This window comes from Bos mutus, chromosome 2 (assembly GCF_027580195.1).
Source record: "Bos mutus isolate GX-2022 chromosome 2, NWIPB_WYAK_1.1, whole genome shotgun sequence".
Lineage (NCBI taxonomy): Eukaryota > Metazoa > Chordata > Mammalia > Artiodactyla > Bovidae > Bos > Bos mutus.
The window spans coordinates 18,448,781-18,473,596 of NC_091618.1; the positions used below are offsets into that span (position 1 = coordinate 18,448,781).

Here is a 24,816-nt window from a genome sequence, read left to right on the forward strand (position 1 = left end):
ACTCCCGGAGTTCAACCAAACCCATGTCCATTGAGTCGGTGATACCATCCAACCATCTCATCCTCTATCGTCCCCTTCTCCTCCTGCCCTCAATCTTTCCCAGCATCAGGGTCTTTTCAAATGAGTCAGCTCTTCACATCAGGTGGCCAAAGTATTGGAGTTTCAGCTTCAACATTAGTCTTACCAATGAACACCCAGGACTGATGGACTTTAGGATGGACTGATTGGATCTCGTTGCCGTCCAAGGGACTCTCTACCTGTGTGCTAAGTCCTTTCAGTCATGTCCAACTCTTTGTGACCCTGTGGGCTGTAGCCCACCAGGCTCCTCTGGCCATGGGATTCTCCAGGCAAGAATACTGGAGTGGGTTGCCATGCGCTTCTCCAGGGGATCTCCCAGCCTAGGAGTTGAACCCATGTCTCGTATGCCTCCTGCATTGGCAGGTGGGTTCTTTACCACTAGTACCACCTGTGAAGGCTGAGCTGCTCCAAATTCCAATTATGCCCCTCAGTTCAGCAAAACCACTGTGTTCTAAATTGGTTCCAGGCAGAAAGCCAGGATGGTGTTGGTACTCTGCTGTTTTCTTTCTCTCTCTCAGCAATCAGTTAGGCACTGCCTGTTGTCTAATGTTTTAAAGGTTTTTAAAACATATATATATATGTTTTGTTCACTTGTTTAATTATTTACAGTGGGAAGGCAAGTCAGGTTCCAGTTACTCCATCACTGTAGAAGTTCCAAGTAATTATTTAGATTCATTTCATCTGAAATAAAATGCTTGTAAAGTATGAAGGTGGAGAAGGCAATGGCACCCCACTCCAGTACTCTTGCCTGGAAAATTCCATGGGCAGAGGAGCCTGGTAGGCTGCAGTCCATGGGCTTGCTAAGAGTCAGACACGACTGAGCGACTTCACTTTCACTTTTCACTTTCATGCATTGGAGAAGAAAATGGCAACCCATTCCAGTGTTCTTGCCTGGAGAATCCCAGGGGCAGGGGAGCCTGGTGGGCTGCTGTCTATGGGGTCGCACAGAGTCGAACACGACTGAAGTGACTTAGCAGCAGCAAGTATGAAGGAGTTATAGTTAAAGCACCCATTCCAGTGCCTGGCACATAGTAGGCTGAAATTTTATAATACTAGATATTATGATTATAATAACTTTCATTGATATCATTCAGTGGAGGCTCTATTAACTCAGGGATTTACTGACAGCAGTGACTTTTGAATACTTATCTTTCTCATTTTAATTTATCCAAGGGAAGCATACAGAATTAAATAATACACTTGTAAATTTGCATAAATACTAGCAAAAGTAATACCTACTATACGGATTGCCTCTTATAAAGTAGTAGATTGAAAAGCAATTGGAAAAGATTTAAAGCTCAGGCTCTGATTTCCAGCCTTAGTCAAGTAGAAATTTCATTTCATATTCTCTTTGCAAATGTTATTCAAGCACAATGATGATTTAAAAGTAATTGATTTTCCCCACTCAAATAAAAAAAGTAAGCAACTCAAGAAAAAAGTAATCTGGCTCAAGGCAGCAAAAGCATAAAGATTTATTAAGTAAACTATGAGTAGAGAAAGATGATATAATGTACTGAAGACTCTTCCACTAAAATAAGTTAGAATGCATATTGCTTGGAGATCAAATGGTGAGGTGTTGAAATGTACATAAAAATATAGTACTCCTAATACAAAGAAACATGAATGAAACCCAATTTACTCCCTATGTGCTCAGTTGCTCAGTCATGTCTGACTCTTTGTGGCCCCATGGACCGTAGCCCACCAGGCTCCTCTGCCCATGGAATTCTCCAGGCAAGAATACTGGAGCAGGGTGCCATGCCCTCCTCCAGGGCATCTTCCAGACCCAGGGATCTAACCCATGTCTCTTGTGTCTCCTGTATTGGCAGGCGGATTCTTAACCACCAGCACCACCCTGGGAAGCCCATTATTTGTAATAAATCTTCACATACTTTGCATAAGACTAATAACAAAGTGCATTATTACTCTAAGGCAAAAAGAGCAGTCATCTTTGAATTTCTCCTGCGTGAAATTTTCCTTGAGTGGCTCCACCATCAGAATCACCACATATTCCTACCCCAAGCATGCAACACTATGAAGACATCAGGTGTAGCAATTAAGGGATAACAATTCAAGTAGAAATGTTGGCATGTTCATGTAAAATAGGCCAGTGGAGTCAATCTAAAGGTATCTTTGAACTGTGAACTGCTCTGAGATTCTTCCTGAGTACCTATGCTGTGGAAATAGCTGCTGGCTATTTGGGCTCCTGACTGGCATGGAGCTTTATCATAAACTAATGTCTGCTGCTGCTGCTGCTAAGTCGCTTCAGTCATGTCCGACTCTGTGCGACCCCATAGACGGCAGCCCACCAGGCTCCCCCGTCCCTGGGATTCTCCAGGCAAGAACACTGGAGTGGGTTGCCATTTCCTTCTCTGATGCATGAAAGTGAAAAGTGAAAGTGAAGTCACTCAGTCGTGTCTGACTCTTAGTGACCCCATGGACTGCAGCCTACCAGGCTCCTCCATCCATGGGATTTTCCAGGCAAGAGTACTGGAGTGGGGTGCCATCGCCTTCTCCGAAACTGTCACTGAACCCCAAATATAGCTCTAAGAACACGGTGGTGATGGAAACCAGATTGGGACAGGTTTGGAATTCTCTCTGGGTCCTGACTCTCTGGTTCCTGGGTCTTAGAGAGTTGATAAATGTCTGTAGAATAAGTTGACCCTATTTTCCCCTGCCATTCTCTCTTCCTACCAAGTCCTTCCAAATTAGTGAGTGCCAAGAAGAGATAAATCTGAGGATCTTGGACTTTTCTCAACTATTTTAGAGCCACTTGGAGCTCCAAGAGCCAAGACATGCATTAGGGCTGCTCTGGACCTGCACTTGGCATTTATCTCCCCAGGAAAGCTCTGGATCTGAGCGGGACTGGACTGACAGCTCTAGGACTGCCCAGAACTTAGGGGATTAGAAGGGTCTGACACTGATGTTAAACTTCTGGAGCAGAGTGGGCTTTTGAGTTTTGCTAGGCTAGAAACCATTCCAGTGTTCTCTCATGGAGAATCCCACAGACAGAGGGCCCTGGTGGGTTACAGACCATGGGGTCATTGGACAGGACTGATCGACTGACACTCACTTTCAGGCTGTGGAAGTAGGGAGAAGTCAGGTCATTTCTGTAGCCATTGGTGCAAAGGTGGCCAAACATCTTATTTCAGAATTTGCTGTAATCAGATAGCCGGGGAAAGAGCTATTGTTTAATAAATACCTCAATTAAGCTTGTCTTGCTAAATGGATGGAAAGCAGTACTGATGTGTATATTCGTCAGGGCCTTTGATTTCATCCTTTTATTGTTTCTCAGCACGTTCTTGTTTATATGTCTCTTCAACTAGTCTATACCAAGTAATGCCATTTGTAATAGTTTAGTCTATGTGCTTTTCCAGTCAGAGTGATTGCCCCATTCATAGCAAGACAACCTTTGAAATAGGTTAGTAAGAGGCAATCAATTTCATGTCTTTCCTATTGACATAAATGACTATTTATTGCAGGAAACAAATTCACTTAGACACTGCTGAATTATAATCAACCTAGTAGGACCTGGACGTAGTAAATGTTTCATTTGACAGATTTTACTTTAAAAATAGATGCCAGGTGTGAAAAAAGTGTGAAATTAAACAGACATGAACTATTTTGGTTTGAGATTCTGCCTCTAAAATGGTCTGTGAGTGACATATGGTGGTTTTATAAATGCAAGGTAAACCCGTGGCAGATAGAAAAGCACTTTAACACCAATTAAATAAGCCTGGAAGCAAGTACCCAAATACATGCTGAGACATTGCCTTTGAAGATTGACAAAATATTTGATTTTGCTCCTTTGCTTTAATTATGATGATAGCAGTGCTCAGAGATTTTTTTTTTAATGTCACCTTTTTCATTTATCTCAACAAATGGAGGTATATTTAGGGAGCTTGGGATTGACATGTACACACTGCTATGTTTAAAATGAATAACCAACAGGAACCTACTATATATACAGCACAAGGAATTCTGTGCAATGTTGTGTGTCAATCTGGATGGGAGGGGAGTTTGGGAAAGAATGGATATATGTATATGTATGGGTGAGTCCCTTTGCTATCCACCTGAAACTGTCACAGCATTGTTAATCGGCTATACTTCAATACAAAATAAAATGTTTTTTGAGAAAAGATAGCAAGAGGTTTCTAAAAAGAGCTTGGCTTTTCTCATTTTCAAACTTGTAAGTGACTACCTCAATCTGAAGTATCCTGTATTCGGTCCTGATGTCACCTCTTTTAGACGTGTACTCATTTAGTGTTGACTCATAGTTTGGCTTTAAATCACACACAGAGATGGCTTCATATTGGTAACTTCTAATAACAAGCTATTGCTTGTGAGTTGGCCTTTTGACCACAGTGACATCAGCCCCCGTTCTGGCTTGTTAGTTTAAACCAGGCTTTCTCTGAGAGGGGCAAGGATGCCCCCAGATGTTGGGAGTGGCAACGTGAGGAGCCCAGGTCACAATTTTCATTATGGATGGACCCAAGCAGTGGTGAGCTCCCCTCGGGCACTGTTCCCAGGGAAGATGGGTTAAAGCCTAGGCTCCCCCGAGAGATCACAGCTGTCTTTCCTTAGGTGGGCTTGATGCTCTCCCTGAAGCATATCCCGGGGTTTGGAAAGGAGATTGCATTTGTATTACTGACTCAGGCTAGGCACGCAGCTGCACCCTAGAATTATCCAGAAAATAGTCAGATGTCCAGACATGCACATTCAAATACTTGGCTCCCCAAAAAATCATAAACTGTGAGTTTTTTGGCTTTCCAGAGCTTCAGAAAAACAAATAAGAAGATCCAGCTGATTCCGTCTAAAACAAAATGATTTCTTTAATAAAATCAGGAACCCAGGTTTGTTTCTCCCATAAACCATGAAAGGATTATTCAGACATGGGAATCAGCTTCAGATCACGAATTTGATAGATTAAAGGAGATTCTTTTTACTGGCACCATTTCTTTTCCTTTTTTAAGTTTTACTTGAGTAAAGGATGTCTTGTCTGGAATTCTGGGAGACTTCTGCAACTTTATGCAAACAGCCAGTTGGGCTGCAATGCAGGCGAGCACGTGTGCTCAGTCACATCAGTAGTGTCCAACTCTGTTCGACCCTATGAACTGTAGCCCACCAGGCTCTTCTGTCCATGGGATTCTCCAGGCAAAAATACTGGAGTGGGTTGCCCTACCCTCCTCCAGGAGATCTTCCCAACTCAGGGATCAAACCCACATCTCTTATGTCTCCTGCATTGGCAGGCGGGTTCTTTACTACTAGCGCCACCTGGGAAGTCCATGGAGAGCTTGAACCTAGCCTTAGATCTTTGCTGAGCCAGAGAAGTGACAGGGGTCAGAGCCACTGGGACAGCTAGCTGGCTCACTGCTGCTTTCCTTTATCTCCTTAGGGGAAGAGTGTGACATCGACATCAATGAATGTGACAGTAACCCCTGCCACCACGCCGGCACCTGCCTGGACCAGCCCAATGGTTACACCTGCCACTGCCCACATGGCTGGGTGGGAGCAAACTGTGAAATCCGTGAGTATTCCTGCAGCTCAGCCCCTGTGATTTTCCATTCCACTTTCATTCAATGAGAAGAAGAGGCTGACTGTGTCCAGCCAGCCCCACGTCACTCTTAGAAGAGGCAGTAAGGCCCAGCGTGTTACCCTGAGCCCCCTGTGCTTCCTGGGTCCTGGTTAAATATTTTTGCTCACTGCTTTATGCTGCTCCCCATCATTTCTGAGCCTGAATCCAGCCTTCCCACTGGGATGAGAATGTGACGATGTCATCCCGAGTTCACGGCTGCAAGACAGCCAAAAATGTGCTTAGCAGAGAAGCATTAGAATCCGATCCAAAAAGAGAATCTTTGTGTTGAAAGCATAAATTAAACACACACACACACACACAAAGAATGTAAATTCACTTCGCATTTGTGTCTTCAAATGTATTAGGTTCCATCAGTTGCCCGGAGAGAAGTCCAGGGAGGATGGGCATCACACAAAACCTGAAAAACATTTTGAGCTGCTTAGAGCGAGGTGTTCTCTACAGATGGACGCACAGAAGTTTGACAGTGTCAGAATTAGGACTATATATGTTCATATGAAAGTCTGGTAGCTTCTAGGATCGAAGTGAAAATGAGAACTGCACTGGAATTGGGTTGTTGTTATTTTGTCAATCACTAAAAACTCAACTTTGAATGGTGTTTTTCTTCTCATTTAAATTAGGCAGGGTAGTTGAGTTTGCATATTTCTCCAGGGCCTTCTCGCCTCCTCTTCATCAGGCAAAGACTCTGCTATGTGAGTTTGGAAAGAGGCAGTTATGTAGACATAGCCCTGTCTGTCAGTCTCCCTCCTGGGCTGGCCTGCCTGCTGCCGCTTCTCCTCCAGGTTGTAGTGTTGCAAGAACAGACCCCTCACTGGTGGTTCAGCGCAGGCTTGTCTGCTAATTCTTTGTGTGTGTCTGAAGTGGGGGTGTGGTCAGTTTCTAGAAACCTTTTTATCCACAAATATGGACCATATTCTTCAGCATCAACTTGGCCAGTAAAGGTATTTGCGTTCCTAGCTACTCACTCTTTGTCTCTCATCTTGGCTCAGGGCTTGAGAGAGGAAGAGATGAATTCTTTTTAGGATTCCCCCTTCAATCTTTTCAAATACTCATCCTCAATCTTTTCAAATACCCATATACAGAATGGTCTTAGGGATCCTTGGTCACAATAGGTGAGAAACATTCTGTTGTTGAGGAAAGGGAAGGAAAGAGATTCCAGTGGTACAAATGCTAAGGGCTATGATTCAATGCAGGGTATTAAAACTAAAGTAGGTCCGGGATGAAGGAAATGGCAACCCACTCCAGTGTTCTTGCCTGGAGAATCCCAGGGACGGGGGAGCCTGATGGGCTGCCATCTATGGGGTCACACAGAGTCGGACACGACTGAAGCGACTTAGCAGCAGCAGCAGCAGTGAGATCTGTTAAAGGAAAGGATCCCAGATTTGGGCCAGCAGGACCTTGGTTCTCGCCCTGGCTGTGGCACTTCTTGTGTTAGTTATGCTGAGCCTCAGAGTACTTATCCAGTACTGATAAGTACATAAGTACTTATTCAGAGTACTTATGAAAATGGGACCCATTTTCATTCTAAAATTTGGTAATTCTGTGAAATGACAAATTTCATGCCTCATGGCAGATCTTGGAGAAGGAAATGGCAACCCACTCCAGTACTCTTGCCTGGAAAATCCCATGGATGGAAGAGCCTGGTAGGCTGCAGTCCATGGGGTCACGAAGAGTTGGACATGACTGAGCGACTTCACTTTCACTTTTCACTTTCATGCATTGGAGAAGGAAATGGCAACCCACTCCAGTGTTCTTGTCTGGAGAATCCCAGGGACAGAGGAGCCTGGTGGGCTGCCATCTACGGGGTCGCACAGAGTTGGACACAACTGAAGTGACTTAGCAGCAGCAGCAGCAGCATGGCAGATCTATGTATAATTTTAAATTTCTAGTTGTGAAAATAAATATATAGGAGAGGAGAGTATGGATAAGAACTCAGAAACACAAAGGATGCCCTTGAGAAGTTTTGAAGTAAAATTGTATCATTATTAAAAAAAAAATCTAAATTTTACTTCTTTCTGGTGATGATATTATAGGCAAAAGATATACATGGATGGAATAATCAGGATGAAAGGTGACTTCATGTTCTAGTGACATCATATTCTAGCTCTGTGACCTGGACAAATAACTATATCTCAGCCTCATCTTTCTCACTTGTAAAATGGTGATAGAAAAGTTGCTGGGAGGATTAAAATTAAGGATCCTTTGTGTAGATCTCTGGTGTGCAGCAGTAGACACTTAAATAGATGCTAGTTGCCTTTTCTGTTTCTTTCTATGGTACTGTAGCTCTTATACCTTGAGCCAGCTGGCGAGGACTTGCCTTTGACAATCATGTTTTTAGATGATATATGCCCAGAGCACAGGCCACTCTGAGTCTGTGGATGTGTTGGGCACATCCCAGTACACACAGGGTTCCCTGTTCTCCCAGAATAGCACTTTCCATTTGATGGTCTCACTTGCACCTCTCCATTCAGTCAAAGGTGTTAAAAATAAATGTTATCACAGATAAGGTTCCGTCACATCTCAGTGTTGGTTGCTTCCATCCTTGACCTGACTGTAAGAATGGAGAATGAATGTGTAAGATTTGTGATGACACACAGGTGGAGCTAGTGACCAGTGCTGAGATAAATGGACCTGAATCAAAAGAACAGATCTAAGGGCCAGGAATGAAAGGAAAGTTTGGGCCATGAGTGGGCAGAGATGATATGAGGTCTCTAGTCCTCTATGAGCCATGGAACCCATGGTCTCTGAGTTTCTTTCTAACCTGGAACATCTGTGATTTTCTGAATTGGCTGGAAACCAGGAGGAGGGTGCCTGAAAGATACAAGGTCAGGTTGGTAAATCTCAACAGGAACTCTCAGAAGGAGAACAATGGTGCTGTTAGAGTTACAGACAGTCCTGCTGATTGAGAATCGGCCAGTTCTATACACCGAGTCAATCCTAAAGGAAATCAACCCTGAATATTCGTTGGAAGGACTGATGCTAAAGCTGAAGTTCCAATACTTTGGCCACTTGATACAAAGATCTGACCTGTTGGAAAAGACCCTGATTCTGGGAAAGATCGAAGGCAAAAGAAGAGGGCAGCAGAGGATGAGATGGTTGCATAGCATCACCAACTCAACGGAAATGAATTTGAGTTAACTCCAGGAGATAGTGAAGAACAGAGAAGCCTGGAGTGCTGCAGTCCATGGGGTTGCAAAGAGTTGGACACGACTTAGTGACTGAACAACAACAACAACAGCAACGTATATTGAGCAGTTGAACCTATTGTTAAGCCATTGATTTAATAACATTCTGCGGTTGAGAAGTAGGGGAACAGGGTATCTTGGATTTATGCATTTAGTGAATAATCCAGGGCCTCCTATTGTCAAGGGTCAGGCATCGTTGTTGTTCAGTCGCAACATTGTTGTTGTTGTTCAGTCATGCATAGTGCCCAGAATATAAAGGTTAATGAAGCAGCCCTTGCCTTCAGGATATCATTATCCAAGGGTCGATCCTCATATGTGATGGGAGTCGCTGTATAAGACTTCGCTCAGGCAGCTCCAGGTGCCCAGGCAAAGAGCAAGGTTGGATGTCTGGGGCTTCCTTGTCCCCAAATGCATGGAATTTAATAATGGTTAAAGAAACCCATCAAACAGTAATATGAGCAGTCTTTATTGTACAGATAGATTCAGTTCTTTGGTTCCCATTTTTATAAACTAGGATTCTTAAAAAACAAAACTGGTTTAGGATTAACATATATACACTACTATCTATGGGCTTCCCTAGTGGCTGAAGAATCTACCTGCCAATAGAGGAGATGTGGGTTTGATCCCTGGGTTGGGAAGATCCCCCAGAAAAGGAAATGGCAATCCCCTCCATTATTCTTGCCTGGGAAATCCCATGGACAGAGGAGCCTGTTCATGGTGCTGTACACCTGGAACTAGCACAGCATTGTAAATCAACTATACTGCAATAAGAAAACAAAATAAAATGAATTAATCTTCCTCCCCATCAATACACCCCCACTTCACTCCCCAAAGGTAACAAGTGTTATGCATTTATTATGGATTCCTTCAGATAATTTTAGTCACTGTATAAATCCCATTTTATGGTAGCTCAGATGGTAAAGAATCTGCCTGAAATGCAGGAGACCTGGGTTCAATCCCTGGGTCAGAAAGTTCCCCTGGAAAAGGAAATGGCAACCCACTCCAGTCTTCTTGCCTGGAGAATTCCATGGACAAGGGAGCCTGGTGGGCTACAGTCCATTTGGTTGCAAAGAGTCAGACACGACCGAGCACCTAACACTTTCACTTTCATACACACTGTTCAGCATCTTGCATTTATCCTTAATATATCTTGAATGCTTATCCATATTGACTTAGTACATATTTTCCTCAATTTTTAACATCACACAATGTTTCTTAAATGCTCTATAATTTATTTAATAAGACCCCTGTTGATTGACAAATAACTTTTCAAGTTTTTGGTATTAAAAAGAATAGTAGAGTAAAAATTCTTATATATGTATTTACTTTTGTGAGAATATCAGAGTATTAGTAGGATAAATTCTCAAAAATGGAATAGTCAAATGAAGGGGTCCTTGGATTTTTCACAAGTGTTTATTTATAAATTGACTCTTTGCAAATAAAACTTCTCCTCTTGGCAGCAATGGTGTTGGGGTCTGAGGTTGATTTGCAAATCCCACTTAATCCATAATTACTTTATTAAATACTTTGAACACCACTGACCTCTGGGGAGCAATTGTGGCTAGATGTGGTCTTGCAACCATCACCATCATCCTTCTTCAGAACTCTTTTCATCTTGCAAAACAGTAACTCCCCATACTTCCTCCCCTAGCCCCTGGCAGTCAACTACCTACTTTCCTTCCTTCTTGTTTTCTTCCTTTCTCCCTTTTTTTTTGTTTCTTCCTTCCTTCCGTCACCTACCTCCCACTCCAGCCTCTAGTAACTACCATTCCACTTTGGGTTTTTTCCTTTATGTTGCGCATGTAACTGACATCATACAATATTTATCTTTCTGTGTCTGGTCTGTTTCACTCAGCAGAATGTCCTCCAGTTCATCTATGAGGTTGTAAATGGAAGGGGCATCTTTTCAAAGATGCAAATCTAAATCCCTCAGACCCTCCTTCCCACCATTGTTTCCATCCTTTTCACAGCAAGCTGCTATTGAAATACATTAATGACTAAAGACCAAAGGCCATGCTATCGCCTGGTGGAAGCTGCAGGACTGCCCCTGCACTGAGGGGAGGTGCCCCCTCCTCACTCGGCCACTCTCCGCTTCGCTACCTGGGGGCAAGCAGCCACCCTGTCCTCCTTCCAGTCCCTCACTCTGCTCTCCACTCCTCCCAGGCCTTTGCCTGGGTCAGCCTTCCCTTCTGCCCCTCCATCCCCTGCTAATATGTACTCCCCCTTAGAGCCCTGCTTGTTGTGGGCCCCACCATGAAAGCTCTCCTCATTCCCCAGTTAGATGGCACAGCTTTTGTCCCCTCCCGAGGCACTGTCGCCTTGGTCCCTCGTGGCTTAGCATGCTTTCGCTTCCACATCTCTGAAAAGACTAGGGGATCCATGTGCACGCTATTCTCTAAGTTTTGCCTTGCTCCTTATCCCAGGCATCCAGCATGAGGCCTGGCACATAGTACATGCTGTTGTTGTTCAGTCCCTAAGTCGTGTCTGACTCTTTGTGACCCCATGGATTGCAGCACGCCAGGCTTTCCTGTCCTTTGCCATCTCCCAGAGTTTGCTCAAACTCATGACCATTGAGTCAGTGATGCTGTTTAACTATCTCATTGTCTGCCTGCCCCTTCTGCTCTTGCCCTCAATCTTTCCCAGCATCGGGGTCTTTTCCAATGAGCTGGCTCTTTGAATTAGGTGACTAAAGTATTGGCACTTCAGCATCAGTCCATATAGTACATAGTAGTTGCTTACTGATACTTGTTCAGTAATAGGATCACTATGAGGGATTCAAGCTCTGCCTTCTGTTCCCTCCCCTCCTGCCTCTTCTGAAGGTTAACAAGGGTGTTCACTTTTCCCAGTCTCATTTACTACTTTGGTTGTCAAGCTAACTTTTAGCTACAGAAAATATAAAGAAATTTGAAATCCCTCCTCACAGTTATCCTAGGCAATAGATGGTTCCAAAATTCTCTAGCTATCTAAGTGACATCTACCTAAAAGACATTTTTCAGTTCAGTTTAGTTCAGTTCAGTCACTCAGTCGTGTCCGACTCTGCGACCCCTGAATTGCAGCACGCCAGGCCTCCCTGTCCATCACCAACTCCAGGAGTTCACTCAAACTCATGTCCATCGAGTCAGTGATGCCATCCAGCCATCTCATCCTCTGTCATCCCCTTCTCCTCCTGCCCCCAATCCCTCCCAGCATCAGAGTCTTTTCCAATGAGTCAACTCTTTGCATGAGGTGGCCAAAGTGCTGGAGTTTCAGCTTTAGCATCATTCCTTCCAAAGAACACCCAGGACTGATCTCCTTTAGAATGAACTGGTTGGGTTTCCTTGCAGTCCAAGGGACTCTCAAGAGTCTTCTCCAATACCACAGTTCAAAAGCATCAATTCTTCAGTGCTCAGCTTTCTTCAGTCCAACTCTCACATCCATACATGATTACTGGAAAAACTATAGACTTTTACTCGCTTTCAAACTTTTTTAAAGTATGATTGGGGCATAGACTTGGATTATTCTAATGTTGAATGCTTTGCCTTGGGAAGGAACTGAGATCATTCTATTTTGAGATTGTGCCCAAATACTGCATTTCGGACTCTTTTGTTGACTATGAAGGCTACGGCATTTCTTCTAAGGGATTTTTGCCCACAGTAGTAGATATAATGGTCATCTGAATTAAATTCACCCATTCCAGTCCATTTTAGTTCACTGTTTTCCTAAGATGCTGATGTTCACTCTTACCATCTCCTTCTTGTGATTAGTTGCTCAGTCATGTCTGACTCTTTGCGACCCCATGGACTGCAGCCCACCATGCTCCTCTGTCTGTGGGATTCTCCAGGACAGAATACTGGAGTGGGTTGCTGTTTCCTTCTCCAGGGCATCTCCTTCTTGACCACATACAATTTACCTTGATTCACGGACCTCACATTCCAGGTTCCTATGCAGTATTGTTCTTTACGATGTCGGACTTTAATTTCACCACCAGATACATCCACAATTGAGCGTTGTTTCTACATTGGCCCAGCCTCTTCATTCCTTCTGGAGCTAATAGCAATTGCCCTCCCCTCTTCCCCAGTAGCATATTGGACACCTTCCAACCTGGGGGTCTCATCTTCTGGTGTCATATCTTTTTGACTTTTCATACTGTTCATGGGATTCTTGCGGCAGGAATACTGGAGTGGTTTGCCATTCCCTCCTCCAGTAGACCACGTTTTGTCAGAACTCTTCACTGTGACCCATCTATCTTGGGTGACCCTGCACGGCATGGCTCATAGCTTCATTGAGTTAGACAAGCCTCTTCGCCAAGACAAGGCTGTGATCCATGAAGGGGTTTTAAATACAGAGGTAGACAAATTAAATAATTTGACTAGATTCACCCAGGTAAGTGAAAGAAACACAGATACAGGTTATGTATTTTAGAATTAAATTTACCAATCGATCGAGGTCTCTTTTTGGTGGAGGAGAGATGGTCAGTGGGTCAGCTTGGTGGCTGACTGTGTTTTTACCTTGAGCAGAGGCTCTGAGTCCAGCTCCTACGTAGCTCCTACTTTAGGACCCATTGAAATCTTAAAGGCGACAGCACTTCAGGAAATAACAAACCTCAAGCAAATTGAGTTTATGCTGAAATGCAAATGCTCCCTGAGACCCAGGAAGGAGTGTGACATTTTCTCTGAATAGCTTGTGTGTGTGCGTTCCTGGTCATGTACCTGCCAGGGCTGGTGAGGTCATGCCGTCCAGTGTGTTCTGCTGCATGGTTCTTCCCAAGCTCTGCAGTAGCCGACATAGTAAATGATTCCTGCCTTGGGACTCCTGGGATGTGGTGCAGCGATCTGGGAGTGGCAGCTGCAGCTACCTGCTGTTGACATATCCTCTGCCTCGCAGACCAAATGTTGAATTTATTAAGATTCAGCCTGGCTACTAACCCGATTACTGTGCAAAGCAGCCATATTCACTTATCAGACAAGTTTTAGATGACAGTTTAAGTGGAAAGAGCAAAGAGAAAGAGAAGAGGGGGAGAAACAGAGGTTTCAGGAGAAATCTGGGGATATTTTTTTCAAAAGTCTAAACAGCTTGGAATTCAGAGTTTGGGGAAATAGAACAGATGGTCAGAAATACAAACGGTTTAGACAGCCCATCAGGCCTGGGGCAGTGAGCCCAGCACATAACCTAGCACAGTTGTTTGTTTTTCTGCGAGAGTGGCCCTGTGCAATTGTGCACTGGCTGTATATATGCCATCAGTGTAATGCGTGAGCTATTTTCATGAAGGTGTGCATCGAGAATTCCCATGGCAGCCATAGCAATCAGATCTGAGCGCTCCACCAGGCTGGAGTAGAAACAGTATTGGCTGCCCTTGTGATGATGCTCAGTGAGTGTTATAGCACACTCCATGAGCCCTGGACTGCAGCCTACAACTGGATTTTTCAGAGAATGTTGAAATACTTGGAAATCAAGTGAGTCATGTTCGTTTTCAGCCAGAACGATGACTTGTCTCTCTCCATGTGCACCAGGTATTGCCAAATGAAATGGCTGCCAGTCGGGATCGAGTCTTGGTTTCACAAAACACCTCCTCTCTTCCATTGCGAGCATTTATTTGCAGTGATTTATGTCCTTTCTGTCTGCCTGTGTGTGAGTTGGCTCACACAGCACGGTGAATGCACAAATGGGCAGTCTTCTTGTTCCACGGGCTGTGTGAGCTTGGGTAGACAGACTCAAATGGCAAAACCAGTCTTCAAGGGCCGTGGTGAAAAACTCAGGAGCCAGACGATCTGGACACAAACTCAGAAGTCACTTCATTCGCCCCGGTCTTCTCAAGCTCTCAGGAACCACGCAGGCTCAGGGCACGAGTCAGTTTCCCATTAGGCTTCTTGGAAAATGGTCTGCACACTCGGATCCTTGTTTGGCTGTTTACTTGTGCTCTTCTGAAGGCTGTAACTTTTCAAGGGAAAGAATAGCTGATTCTGAGACTCCAGTGTCCCTGAAGATGTCCCTGGGATGAGAGTATGAGGACTCAGAGGTCACAGATACTTTCACCTAAAAGAGAACAGTGGAAAGAGGCCTGAGGATTTCACAGGAAGTAAAGTGTAAAGTGAAGAAGGCAATGGCAACCCACTCCAGTACTCTTGCCTGGAAAATCCCATGGATGGAGGAGCCTGGTGGGCTGCAGTGCATGGGGTCGAGAAGAGTTGGACACAACTGAGCAACTTCACTTTCATGCATTGGAGAAGGAAATGGCAACCGACTCCAGTGTTCTTGCCTGGAGAATCCCAGAGACCGGGGGGAGCCTGGTGGGCTGCCGTCTATGGGGTTGCACAGAATCGGACACAACTGAAGCGACTTAGCAGCAGCAGCAAAGTGTAAGGTGAAGTTGCTCAGTCACGTCTGACTCTTTGTGACTCTGTGGACTGTAGCCTGCCAGGCTCCTTTGTCTATGGGATTTTCCAAGCAAGAATACTGGAGGGGGTTGCCATTCACAGGAAGACAGACCTATTTTCACGCATACCTTGAATCTCATTTCCAAGCACCCAGAGTCCTAATATGGAAATGATGGCCTGGAAAGGGTGCTGGTGGAGGTGGTAGAGTAAGTAAAGTAGAAAAGACAACCCTTTTCCCATGGAAGTTTAGCTTCTGTTTGGTCTTAACCTAGCCCCTTTTCACCTTCGTGACTTCCTTTCAAATCCTGGTCATGGTATCTGGATCATTCCATTTGTTTGCAAGTTTGTAAACAGGACATAATTTGACACTCTTGACCTGTGCCAGACACAGAGACTATGCCCCATCCATCTACTTTTTTCTTGCCTGTCCAGGTTGGTGTTTTTTGAATGGGCACAGGGCAGTGCTCAGTAATCTTCAGCTCAGAGTGTGCCCTGAGGACACCATCCTCCTCCTCGGTATCCTTCCTTTTTCCACCACCACCAGGACCACCACCACCCATCACATGCCTGGCAGTGGACTTCCTTTTCTTTACATGTTTTCTAACTTATTCTCCCAACATGTCCATAGGGTATATGTTATAATTGTTGTCCTAAAAATGAAGAAACTGACGTTCAGGGAGGTCAAGCCAGTGTTGCAGCTGGGGACTGTCCCTGGTGGTTCAGTGGTTAAGAATCCACACGCCAATGCCAGAGACATGGGTTCGATTCCTAGTCCACGAAGATCCCACATGCCTCAGAGCAGTTAATAAGCCCATGAGCCACAACTACAGAGCTCCAGCTCTAGGGCCTGCATGTCACAACTATTGAAGTGCACACACCATGGGGCCCATGCTCTGCAGCAAGAGAAGCCACTGAAGTGAAAAGCCCTGCAATGAGAAGCCCTCACACGGCAACTAGAGAGTAGTCTCCGTTCATTGCAACTAGAGAAAGCCCGCATGCAGCAATGAAGACCCAGTGCAACCAAAAATAATAAATATGTAAAATGTTTAAAAAATACTGCAGCTGGGATGAAAGCAAGGTTAGTGTAATCCCAAAGCTCACATACCTTCCACTAGTTATGCTAGAAGATAATCTCATGGGTGTTTTCTTCAAATGGCTTATCACCTATTTTTTATTATAAAGAGACTATATTCTTTTTTAAAAAAGCTGAAGACTGAGACATATTAAAGGATATTAAAATCACATGTAATCATGCTTTTCAGAGATCACTGTTGTTAGCACCCTGCTGTGTGAGGCAGAGGCTGAGAAGTTGGACCTGGAGTTACAGTCAACACTCTCACCCAGGAAGTGGTGTCAGTTTCTAAGCTTTATCTATAGCAATGGGGAGAAAGAATGATATAGTTTCTCGTGGTTGTGCTGATCAAATGAGATGTTTTCAAAAAGCTTAGCATAGTAAGAACACAACATAGGTTCATCACTATCATTGCTCCATCCTGAGCTTTTCTGTATACAGATAGACTTTGGAAGCTCATCTGAAACTTCCCTGGTCACTCAGATGGTAAAGCGTCTGCCTATAATGCGGGAGACCCTGGTTCAATCCCTGGATCGGGAAGGAAATGGCAACCCACTCTAGTATTCGTGCCTGGAAAATCCCATGGACGGAGGAGCCTGGTGGGCTATAGAGTCGGACATGACTGAGTGACTTCACTTTTGGAAACTCATATGTGATTGTAGTATACCACTAGGTTCTGTTTGGTAACCTTTTTTTATTCTTTTGCTACTTGATGAGTAGCTCTCCATCTCACTAGGCCTTCTTTGGCAGCTCAGCAGTAAAGAATCCATCTGCAATGCAGGAGATGTGTGTTCAATCCCTGGAACAGGAAGATCCCTTGGAGAATGAAATGTCAACCCTCTCCAGTATTCTTGCCTGGGAAATCCCCTGGACAAAAGAGGCTGATGGGCTATAATCCACGGGGTCACAAAGAGTGAGACACACCTTAGAGACTAAACACAACAATAAAACCATCTCACTAAGAGTTGAATATTTAGGTTGTTTCCTATTTTTCCATGTTTATGAATTGTGTTGTCTGTTGGGGTGGAGAGAGGATATGGGATTGAGGAACTCTAGCTATATCTGTAATATTTTTTTAATTTTTATTTTTTTAATTATGAAAGTATGGTAACACATTTACAGGAGTTTAAAAATACAGGACAAGGTTATATACAGTTGCACTGTATATTACAATTATTTTTTTAAGTAGATAAATTAAGATTTTTAGTTGGGGTTTCAATATTGAACTCTCAAAATTAATAGAATGACTCTACAGGAAAGTAGAAAGATATATTAAACCTGCAAAGCACTGTGAACCAATTCAATATAAGATTTATACAGTTTTCACACAACAGTAGGATACAAATTCTATTCAGGTTCCCATAGACCGTAAACTGTGTGTGTGTGTGAGGTCAACTTCAGTCGTGTCTGACTCTTTGCAACCCTGTGGACTGTAGCCTGCCAGGCTCCTCTGTCTATGGGATTCTCCAGGCAAGGATGCTGGAATGGGGTGCCATTTCTTCCTCCAGGGGATCTTTCCAACCCAGAGATCAAACCTGGGTCTATTACATCTTTACCACTAGTGCCACCTGGGAAGCCCTAGACTGTAAACTAGAAGACACTAAAGCATATCGAGGGATAACACCAGATGCAGAAATTTCATGGTCTAAAGGTACTGAAATCATCCAGACTCTGTTCTCTTATCACTGTGGAATTATGTTAGAAATCAGTATCAAAAGGTATTTGAAAATAACCCACATATTTTTAAGTACAGTGTGATGTAGAGATCTTCGACTTAGCCATTGAAAGTCTCAATAAAGTTAGACTGAAAAAAACACAGAGGGTGATTGCAGAGAAGAAAGCATTTAAATGAAAAATTAGTATCAAAATGAGAAATTAATATTAAAGATGCTTTAAATAGAATCCCATGTATTTGTAAGTTAAATGTCCACTTTTAAATATTGGGTGTATCTAAGAAGTTATCACAAGGAAAATTAGAAAATATTTGTAATAGAGTAAAAATGAAAAGAGAATTTACCAGAATTAGTTGCATGCAGCTGAAGTTGCTCAGTGGAATTAAATACCATGTGGAGTCTTGAATAAGAGATGAAAACAAATAATAGACACTAGCATAAAATTTTGTGAAATTTGAACAAAATCTATATATTAGTTAATAATACTGTATCATTTGTTAATTTCCTGTTTTTGTTTTTGTTTTTTTACAGCATGGTATTTTTTTATATTCTCAGAATTGGATTAGAAGTTTCAAGCCTCATTCAAAAATTGTTTTAAATCACTAAGATAATTTTTTTAGCATTTCAGCAGTTACACTAGATTTTATTTGTAACATTTTATTTATTTAAAAAAAAAAATAAACATTTAAAGCAAAGAAGGTAAAATATGAACATATGTTAACTTTGAGCAGGGAATACATCTGGGTCTGTGCTAATTTTCTGAACTTATTTTCTAAATGTGTGATAGTTGATAATCTAACATTTGAAAATTGTGCTTCTGAGATGAACATCTTTGTACACAGGGCTTTATACATTTTTTAGGACCATTTTCTCAGCAAAAAATCTGAAAATTGGAATTTCTGGGTCAAAGGATGCTCCACACAGGAGTTGTATATCAGTTCACACAGTCCGTATTTCTGCACCCTTGTCTACTGTGGTTATCAAAATTTTAAGATAATATTTGGGAACTGATGTAGGACTTGCATAGTTAAAAAAAATCATGAAGCCAAGCAATTTTCTACTTATATTTCCTTGGTGAATTCCTTTTTATATTCTTTACCCATTTTTCTATGACATGTTCCTGGTTTTTCTTAGTGATTTGTAAGAGGTCTTTATATATTAAGGATGTTAATAAATATCCTGTAGCCCACCAGGCTCCTCTGTCCATGGGGTTTCCCAGGCAAGAATACTGGAGTGGGTTGCCATCTGGATTATCCATAGAAAATAATCCTTTGCAGTTTGGACAGCTCTTATATTTTATGTTCCTAGTGTGAGGACAGGGAAGTCCTTCCCCTTCGAAAGGCCCCAGCTGATACACAGGCGTTTGCTTGTTTTCACCTTCAGACCTCCAGTGGAAGTCCGGGCACATGGCAGAGAGTCTAACCAACATGCCTCGGCACTCTCTCTACATCATCATCGGCGCCCTCTGCGTTGCCTTCATCCTGATGCTCATCATCTTGATTGTGGGGATTTGCCGCATCAGCCGCATTGAGTACCAGGGCTCTGCCCGGCCGGCTTATGAGGACTTCTACAACTGCCGCAGCATCGACAGCGAGTTCAGCAACGCCATCGCCTCCATCCGGCATGCCAGGTGAGTGGCGTGAGTCAGCATGCTGGGTGCCAGGCTTGTATTATGGACGGGACTTCACGTCTGCAAGGGGGATTTCAAAGAATAAAGCATAGATTCGAGGTAGCATTGGGGGGACCAGATAATTAGACTGCTTTATAAACAAACCCCTTTAATTTGCTGCTAACTTTCTGTTTTCATTGAATACATTCATTCGTTTAATTTGTGTTTATCTCTGCTATAAACATTTGAAACAGGTTTTGATTATTTCTTTTTGAAATGTGTTTAGCTGTGTTGTTCTTCAGTGTGACTATAAATGATCACATCTGATTTAAGGGCTTAGTTAAAGAAAGTCACATAGCAGTCATTCTGTTAGAGTTCTTATTGTATAAAATAGTGTCTGGGGGAAAGATTCCTGGAGAGACAGGAGTTAGTGTGGTATAGAAATAGCCTGAGTCAGGCTGTCAGACATCTGACATTAAGTCCAACTGCTCCATTACCTGATTATAGTTTAGGTAGATGATTCAACCTTCCACAAATACAGTTCCTTCAACTGTAGGAAGGGAGAACTACCTCCTTAAAGAGTTATGACAATCAAATTATAGATAGTAAAGGATTGTATAAATAGATAATGCTGTATTTACTTCTCCAATGTATTACAGCATGTGAAAAAAATCATCTAATTTTGTTGATTTTGGTCAGGAATATTTACTATCAAAATGATAGTGATATTGAATGTTAAAACACCATCTTTTCCTTTAATTGGTAGAACAATCTAAAGCACCTGATTCAGAAAGCCAATGTGCTATAGCAAAAAGAGGGCTGAGCTCGGTGTCTTAAGATTGGACCTCCAGGGAACTATTACCTGTATAATCTTTGTTGGGATGTTGTGACTGATATTGTTCGAGGAACAAGCGGATCCAAATTCTGTCTGAATGCAATAGAAGTTCAGAAGGTCAGAAGGTTCAGTTCAGTGCAGTTCAGTTGCTCAGTTGTGTCCAGCTCTTTGCACCCCCTGGACTGCAGCATTCCAGGCCTCTCTGTCCATCACCAACTCCCGGAGTCAGAAAGTTAGCCTTCTTCAAAAGGAAACCTCCAAACCCAGGGCTCACATCTTTTAGGATGAGTCCAGTGGAAATAAAAACCAGAACCTGGGTTCCAGGGAAAGAGCCAGTGGAAGAGAGAAGTTGGGGGACTTAGGGCATCTGTCCCAAAGCCAAAGGCAACTTCTTTGTAGGAGCAGCACTATCCCCATTTCTGTAACTTTGAGAGAAAAGGAGGATTCAACCCTCTTCCACATCAGGCTCCACACATCAGCCTTTGTCACGGACCTCATTTTAGAATCAACTCAGCAACACAGCCTCCGGGAAACCCTGAAATGAATCCCTGCAGATCTCTTCTAGTTTAGTTAATCTTTCCTCTTGCACAAAGGGCAGTGGGATTTATTACTGTATGTCCAGTGGGTCCTGGCACGTGGTAGACCTCACTAAAATGTAAGGTCTGAAATGAATGGATGATTCTCGGTGAGGGGTTGGCACAGGATGTCTTGATCTGCCTGAGAAATAGATTCATCACAGGGCACCAGCGTAGTCAGTGGTACCAGCTTGCAGGAGTACTTGGAGTATCTCGAAATTATTGTATGAGCAGTGAAAATGTAAAAAGAAGAGGCTATGGTTGCTGTGCTCAGTCGCTCAGTCTTATCCAACTCTTTGTGGCCCCATGGACTGTAGTCTGCCAGGCTCCTCTGTCCTTGGAATTTTCCAGGCAAGAATACTGGAGTGGGTAGCCATTTCATCTCCAGGGGATCCTCCTGACCCAGGGATTGAACACACATCTCTTGTGTCTTCTCACCGGCAGGGGTATTCTTTACCATCTGGGAAGCCCTAAAAGTAGAGACTAGGCAAAATCTTTTGTGACTCAGAATTCTTCCCAGAAGGGCTTAGTTCACCCGGAAAGAATAAAATCCATGGTTCTATATGGGGATGTATTGGGAGACCCAAGGAAATCAGATTCCCTCCCTACCCCTCCCCTGAAAGGAATCTCTGGCTAAGGTCCTTTTGCATCCAAGAGGAAGAGTGTTCTGTCTCAGCCCTGGAATAAGTTAAGATAGATTCTTCTGGGCTTCCTGCTTGTACAGCCCACTGGGAAGATATTTAACTGAATACCCTTGGAAGGAAAGGAGAAACTTGAAAGCATTTACAAACCTGGTTCTTATTTGATACTGATTTTTATCAAAAATATTTACTGCAGAATTCCTAACCAACAAACTCCTGGATGCACCAGTGACTGCAGATAAAATCTTTGACATTACAGTGCCTTCCCACATATATCTGAGAACATTCCCGTCTAAACATTTATTTAGCTATGACCAGGAGTTTCCACAGCCTGGTTATCCAGAGGCTCTACCTGGGTCTCTGGCAGGTTGGCCCTTTTGCTCCCTTTTCCTGGAAACCCTGGAAAGGCACTGACAAAAACAGAGTCCTTTTGATATTCCGCACTTCCTAGTTTTGAGCAACAGCCTATGGCTAACGTGTCTATTTCATGGCCTGTCTCCCTGCCACTATGCTGGAGGTGATGTTGGCTCAGAATGAGTGCAGCTCAGCAGCTGCGCAGGACGAACACTGTCTGGGTCATTGGTGGTGTTCCCCTTTTCCCCAGGAAGCGTCTGGTGATTCTGACCTCAGCAGTCAGTCTGTTGGTGCTGATGATGGGCTGAGAAGCAGTGCCCCTCTACTCTGCCTTACCCTAAGACTCATCTGCTTCTCAGCTGTTTTGCTTATGCTCAGGCTGCAAAGACTTTGTAACCAACTGGCAGGAGGGAAGTCATGATTCTCCAAGGTCTGTATCTGAGGTCACACTCGGAGGCTGACCACCGATTATGGGAAACAAAGCAGAGAGCTGGGAAAGGACAAAGTCACTCTTTCTCAAAGAGCATCTCCCAATGTGGGCCTTTAAAAAAAAAAAAAATTTATTTGGCTGCATGCATGCTAAGTCACTTCAGTCATGTCTGACTCATTGAGACCCTTTGAACTGTAGTGCACCAGGCTCCTCTGTCCATGTGATTCTGCAGACAAGAATACTGGGGTGGGTTTCCATGCCCTCATTCAGGGGATCTTCCCAATCCAGGGATCAAACTGGCGTCTCTTACATCTCCTGCACTGGCAAGCAGGTTCTTTACCACTAGCACCACCTGGGAAGCCCCATTTGGCTGCACTGGATCTTAATTGTGACATGTGACATCTTTAGTTGGGACACAAAGGATCTAGTTCCCTAACCAGGGATCGAACCTGTGCCCCCTGCATTGGGAGCTCAGAGGCTTAGCCACTGGATGGCCAGAGAAGTCCCTTGATGTGGCCTTTTTAAAGCTTACATCCACCTGCTCTTCTCCAAGGTGTTGACTAGCTATCTATTTCCAGGAGAATATGAACTAGAAGAATGTATATACTTTGACTCCTTCGACACTAGTTTTGGTGTATTTTGTTTCTTTAGTAAACACAGGACTGGTCACCAGTTGTGATGTTTGAGTGTCAGTTACTTTTATTCCACTCTGCACAGCTGCTGTTAGTGCTTCTACAGTGGTAACATGGCCAGACACAGTGCTGAGTCCTTTGGAGACAGAACCATGGGTGATGCTTATCAGTTCAGTTCAGTTCAGCTCAGTCGTGTCCGACTCTTTTTGACCCCATGAATCGCAGCACGCCAGGCCTCCCTGTCCATCACCAACTCCCGGAGTTCACCCAAACTCATGTCTGTCGAGTCAGTGATACCATCCAGCCATCTCATCCTCTGTCATCCCCTTCTCCTCCTGCCCCTAATCCCTTCCAACATCAGAGTCTTTTCCAATGAGTCAACTCTTTAGCATGACGTGGCCAAAGTACTGGAGTTTCAGCTTTAGCATCATTCCTTCCAAAGAAATCCCAGGGCTGACCTCCTTCAGAATGGACTGGTTGGCTCTCCTTGCAGTCCAAGGGACTTTCAAGAGTCTTCTCCAACACCACAGTTCAAAAGCATCAATTCTCTGGTGCTCAGCCTTCTTCAGTCCAACTCTCATATCCATACATGACCACTGGAAAAACCATAGCCTTGACTAGATGGACCTTTGTTGGCAAAGTAATGTCTCTGCTTTTCAATATGCTATCTAGGTTGGTCATAATTTTCCTTCCAAGGAGTAAGTGTCTTTTAATTTCATGGCTGCAGTCACCATCTGCAGTGATTTGGAGCCCAAAAAGATAAAGTCTGACACTGTTTCCACTCTTTCCCCATCTATTTCCCATGAAGTGATGGGACCAGGTGCCATGATCTTAGTTTTCTGAATGTTGAGCTTTAAATCAGCCTTTTCACTCTCCTCTTTCACTTTCATCAAGAGGCTTTTGAGTTCCTCTTCACTTTCTGCCATAAGGGTGGTGTCATCTGCATATCTGAGGTTATTGATATTTCTCCCAGCAATCTTGATTCCAGCTTGTGCTTCTTCCAGCCCAACATTTCTCATGATGTACTCTGCATAGAAGTTAAATAAGCAGGGTGACAATATATAGCCTTGACGTACTCCTTTTCCTATTTGGAACCAGTCTGTTGTTCCATGTCCAGTTCTAACTGTTGCTTCCTGACCTGCATACAGGTTTCTCAAGAGGCAGGTCAGATGGTCTGGTATTCCCATCTCTTTCAGAATTTTCCACAGTTTATTGTGATCCACAGAGTCAAAGGCTTTGGCATAGTCAATAAAGCAGAAATAGATGTTTTTCTGGAACTCTCTTGCTTTTTTGATGATCCAGCGGATGTTGGCAATTTGATCTTTGGTTCCTCTGCCTTTTCTAAAACCAGCTTGAACATCTGGAAGTTCACAGTTCACGTATTGCTGAAGCCTGGCTTGGAGAGTTTTGAGCATCACTTTACTAGTGTGTGAGATGAGCACAATTGTGCAGTAGTTTGAGCATTCTTTGGCATTGCCTTTCTTTGGGATTGGAATGAAAACTGACCTTTTCCAGTCCTGTGGCCACTGCTGAGTTTTCCAAATTTGCTGGCATATTGAGTGCAGCACTTTCACAGCATCATCTTCCAGGATTTGAAATAGCTCAACTGGAGTTCCATCACCTCCACTAGCTTTGTTCATAGTGATGCTTTCTAAGGCCCACTTGACTTCACATTCCAGGATGTCTGGCTCTAGGTGAGTGATCACACCATCGTGATTATCTTGTTCGTGAAGATCTTTTTTGTACAGTTCTTCTGTGTATACCTGCCACCTCTTCTTAATATCTTCTG

General features: G+C 43.6%; 1 protein-coding gene across 1 annotated transcript in view; it reads left to right on the top strand.

Annotated features, from left to right (window-relative positions):
- DNER (delta/notch like EGF repeat containing) overlaps nt 1-24,816 on the top strand; it is a 390,856-nt gene that overhangs the window by 361,263 nt on the left and 4,777 nt on the right. Inside the window, exons 11-12 of the mRNA XM_070379858.1 lie at nt 5,471-5,602; nt 19,335-19,581. Coding sequence (XP_070235959.1) covers nt 5,471-5,602; nt 19,335-19,581 — 379 coding nt within the window. The remainder of the gene's footprint in view (nt 1-5,470; nt 5,603-19,334; nt 19,582-24,816) is intronic.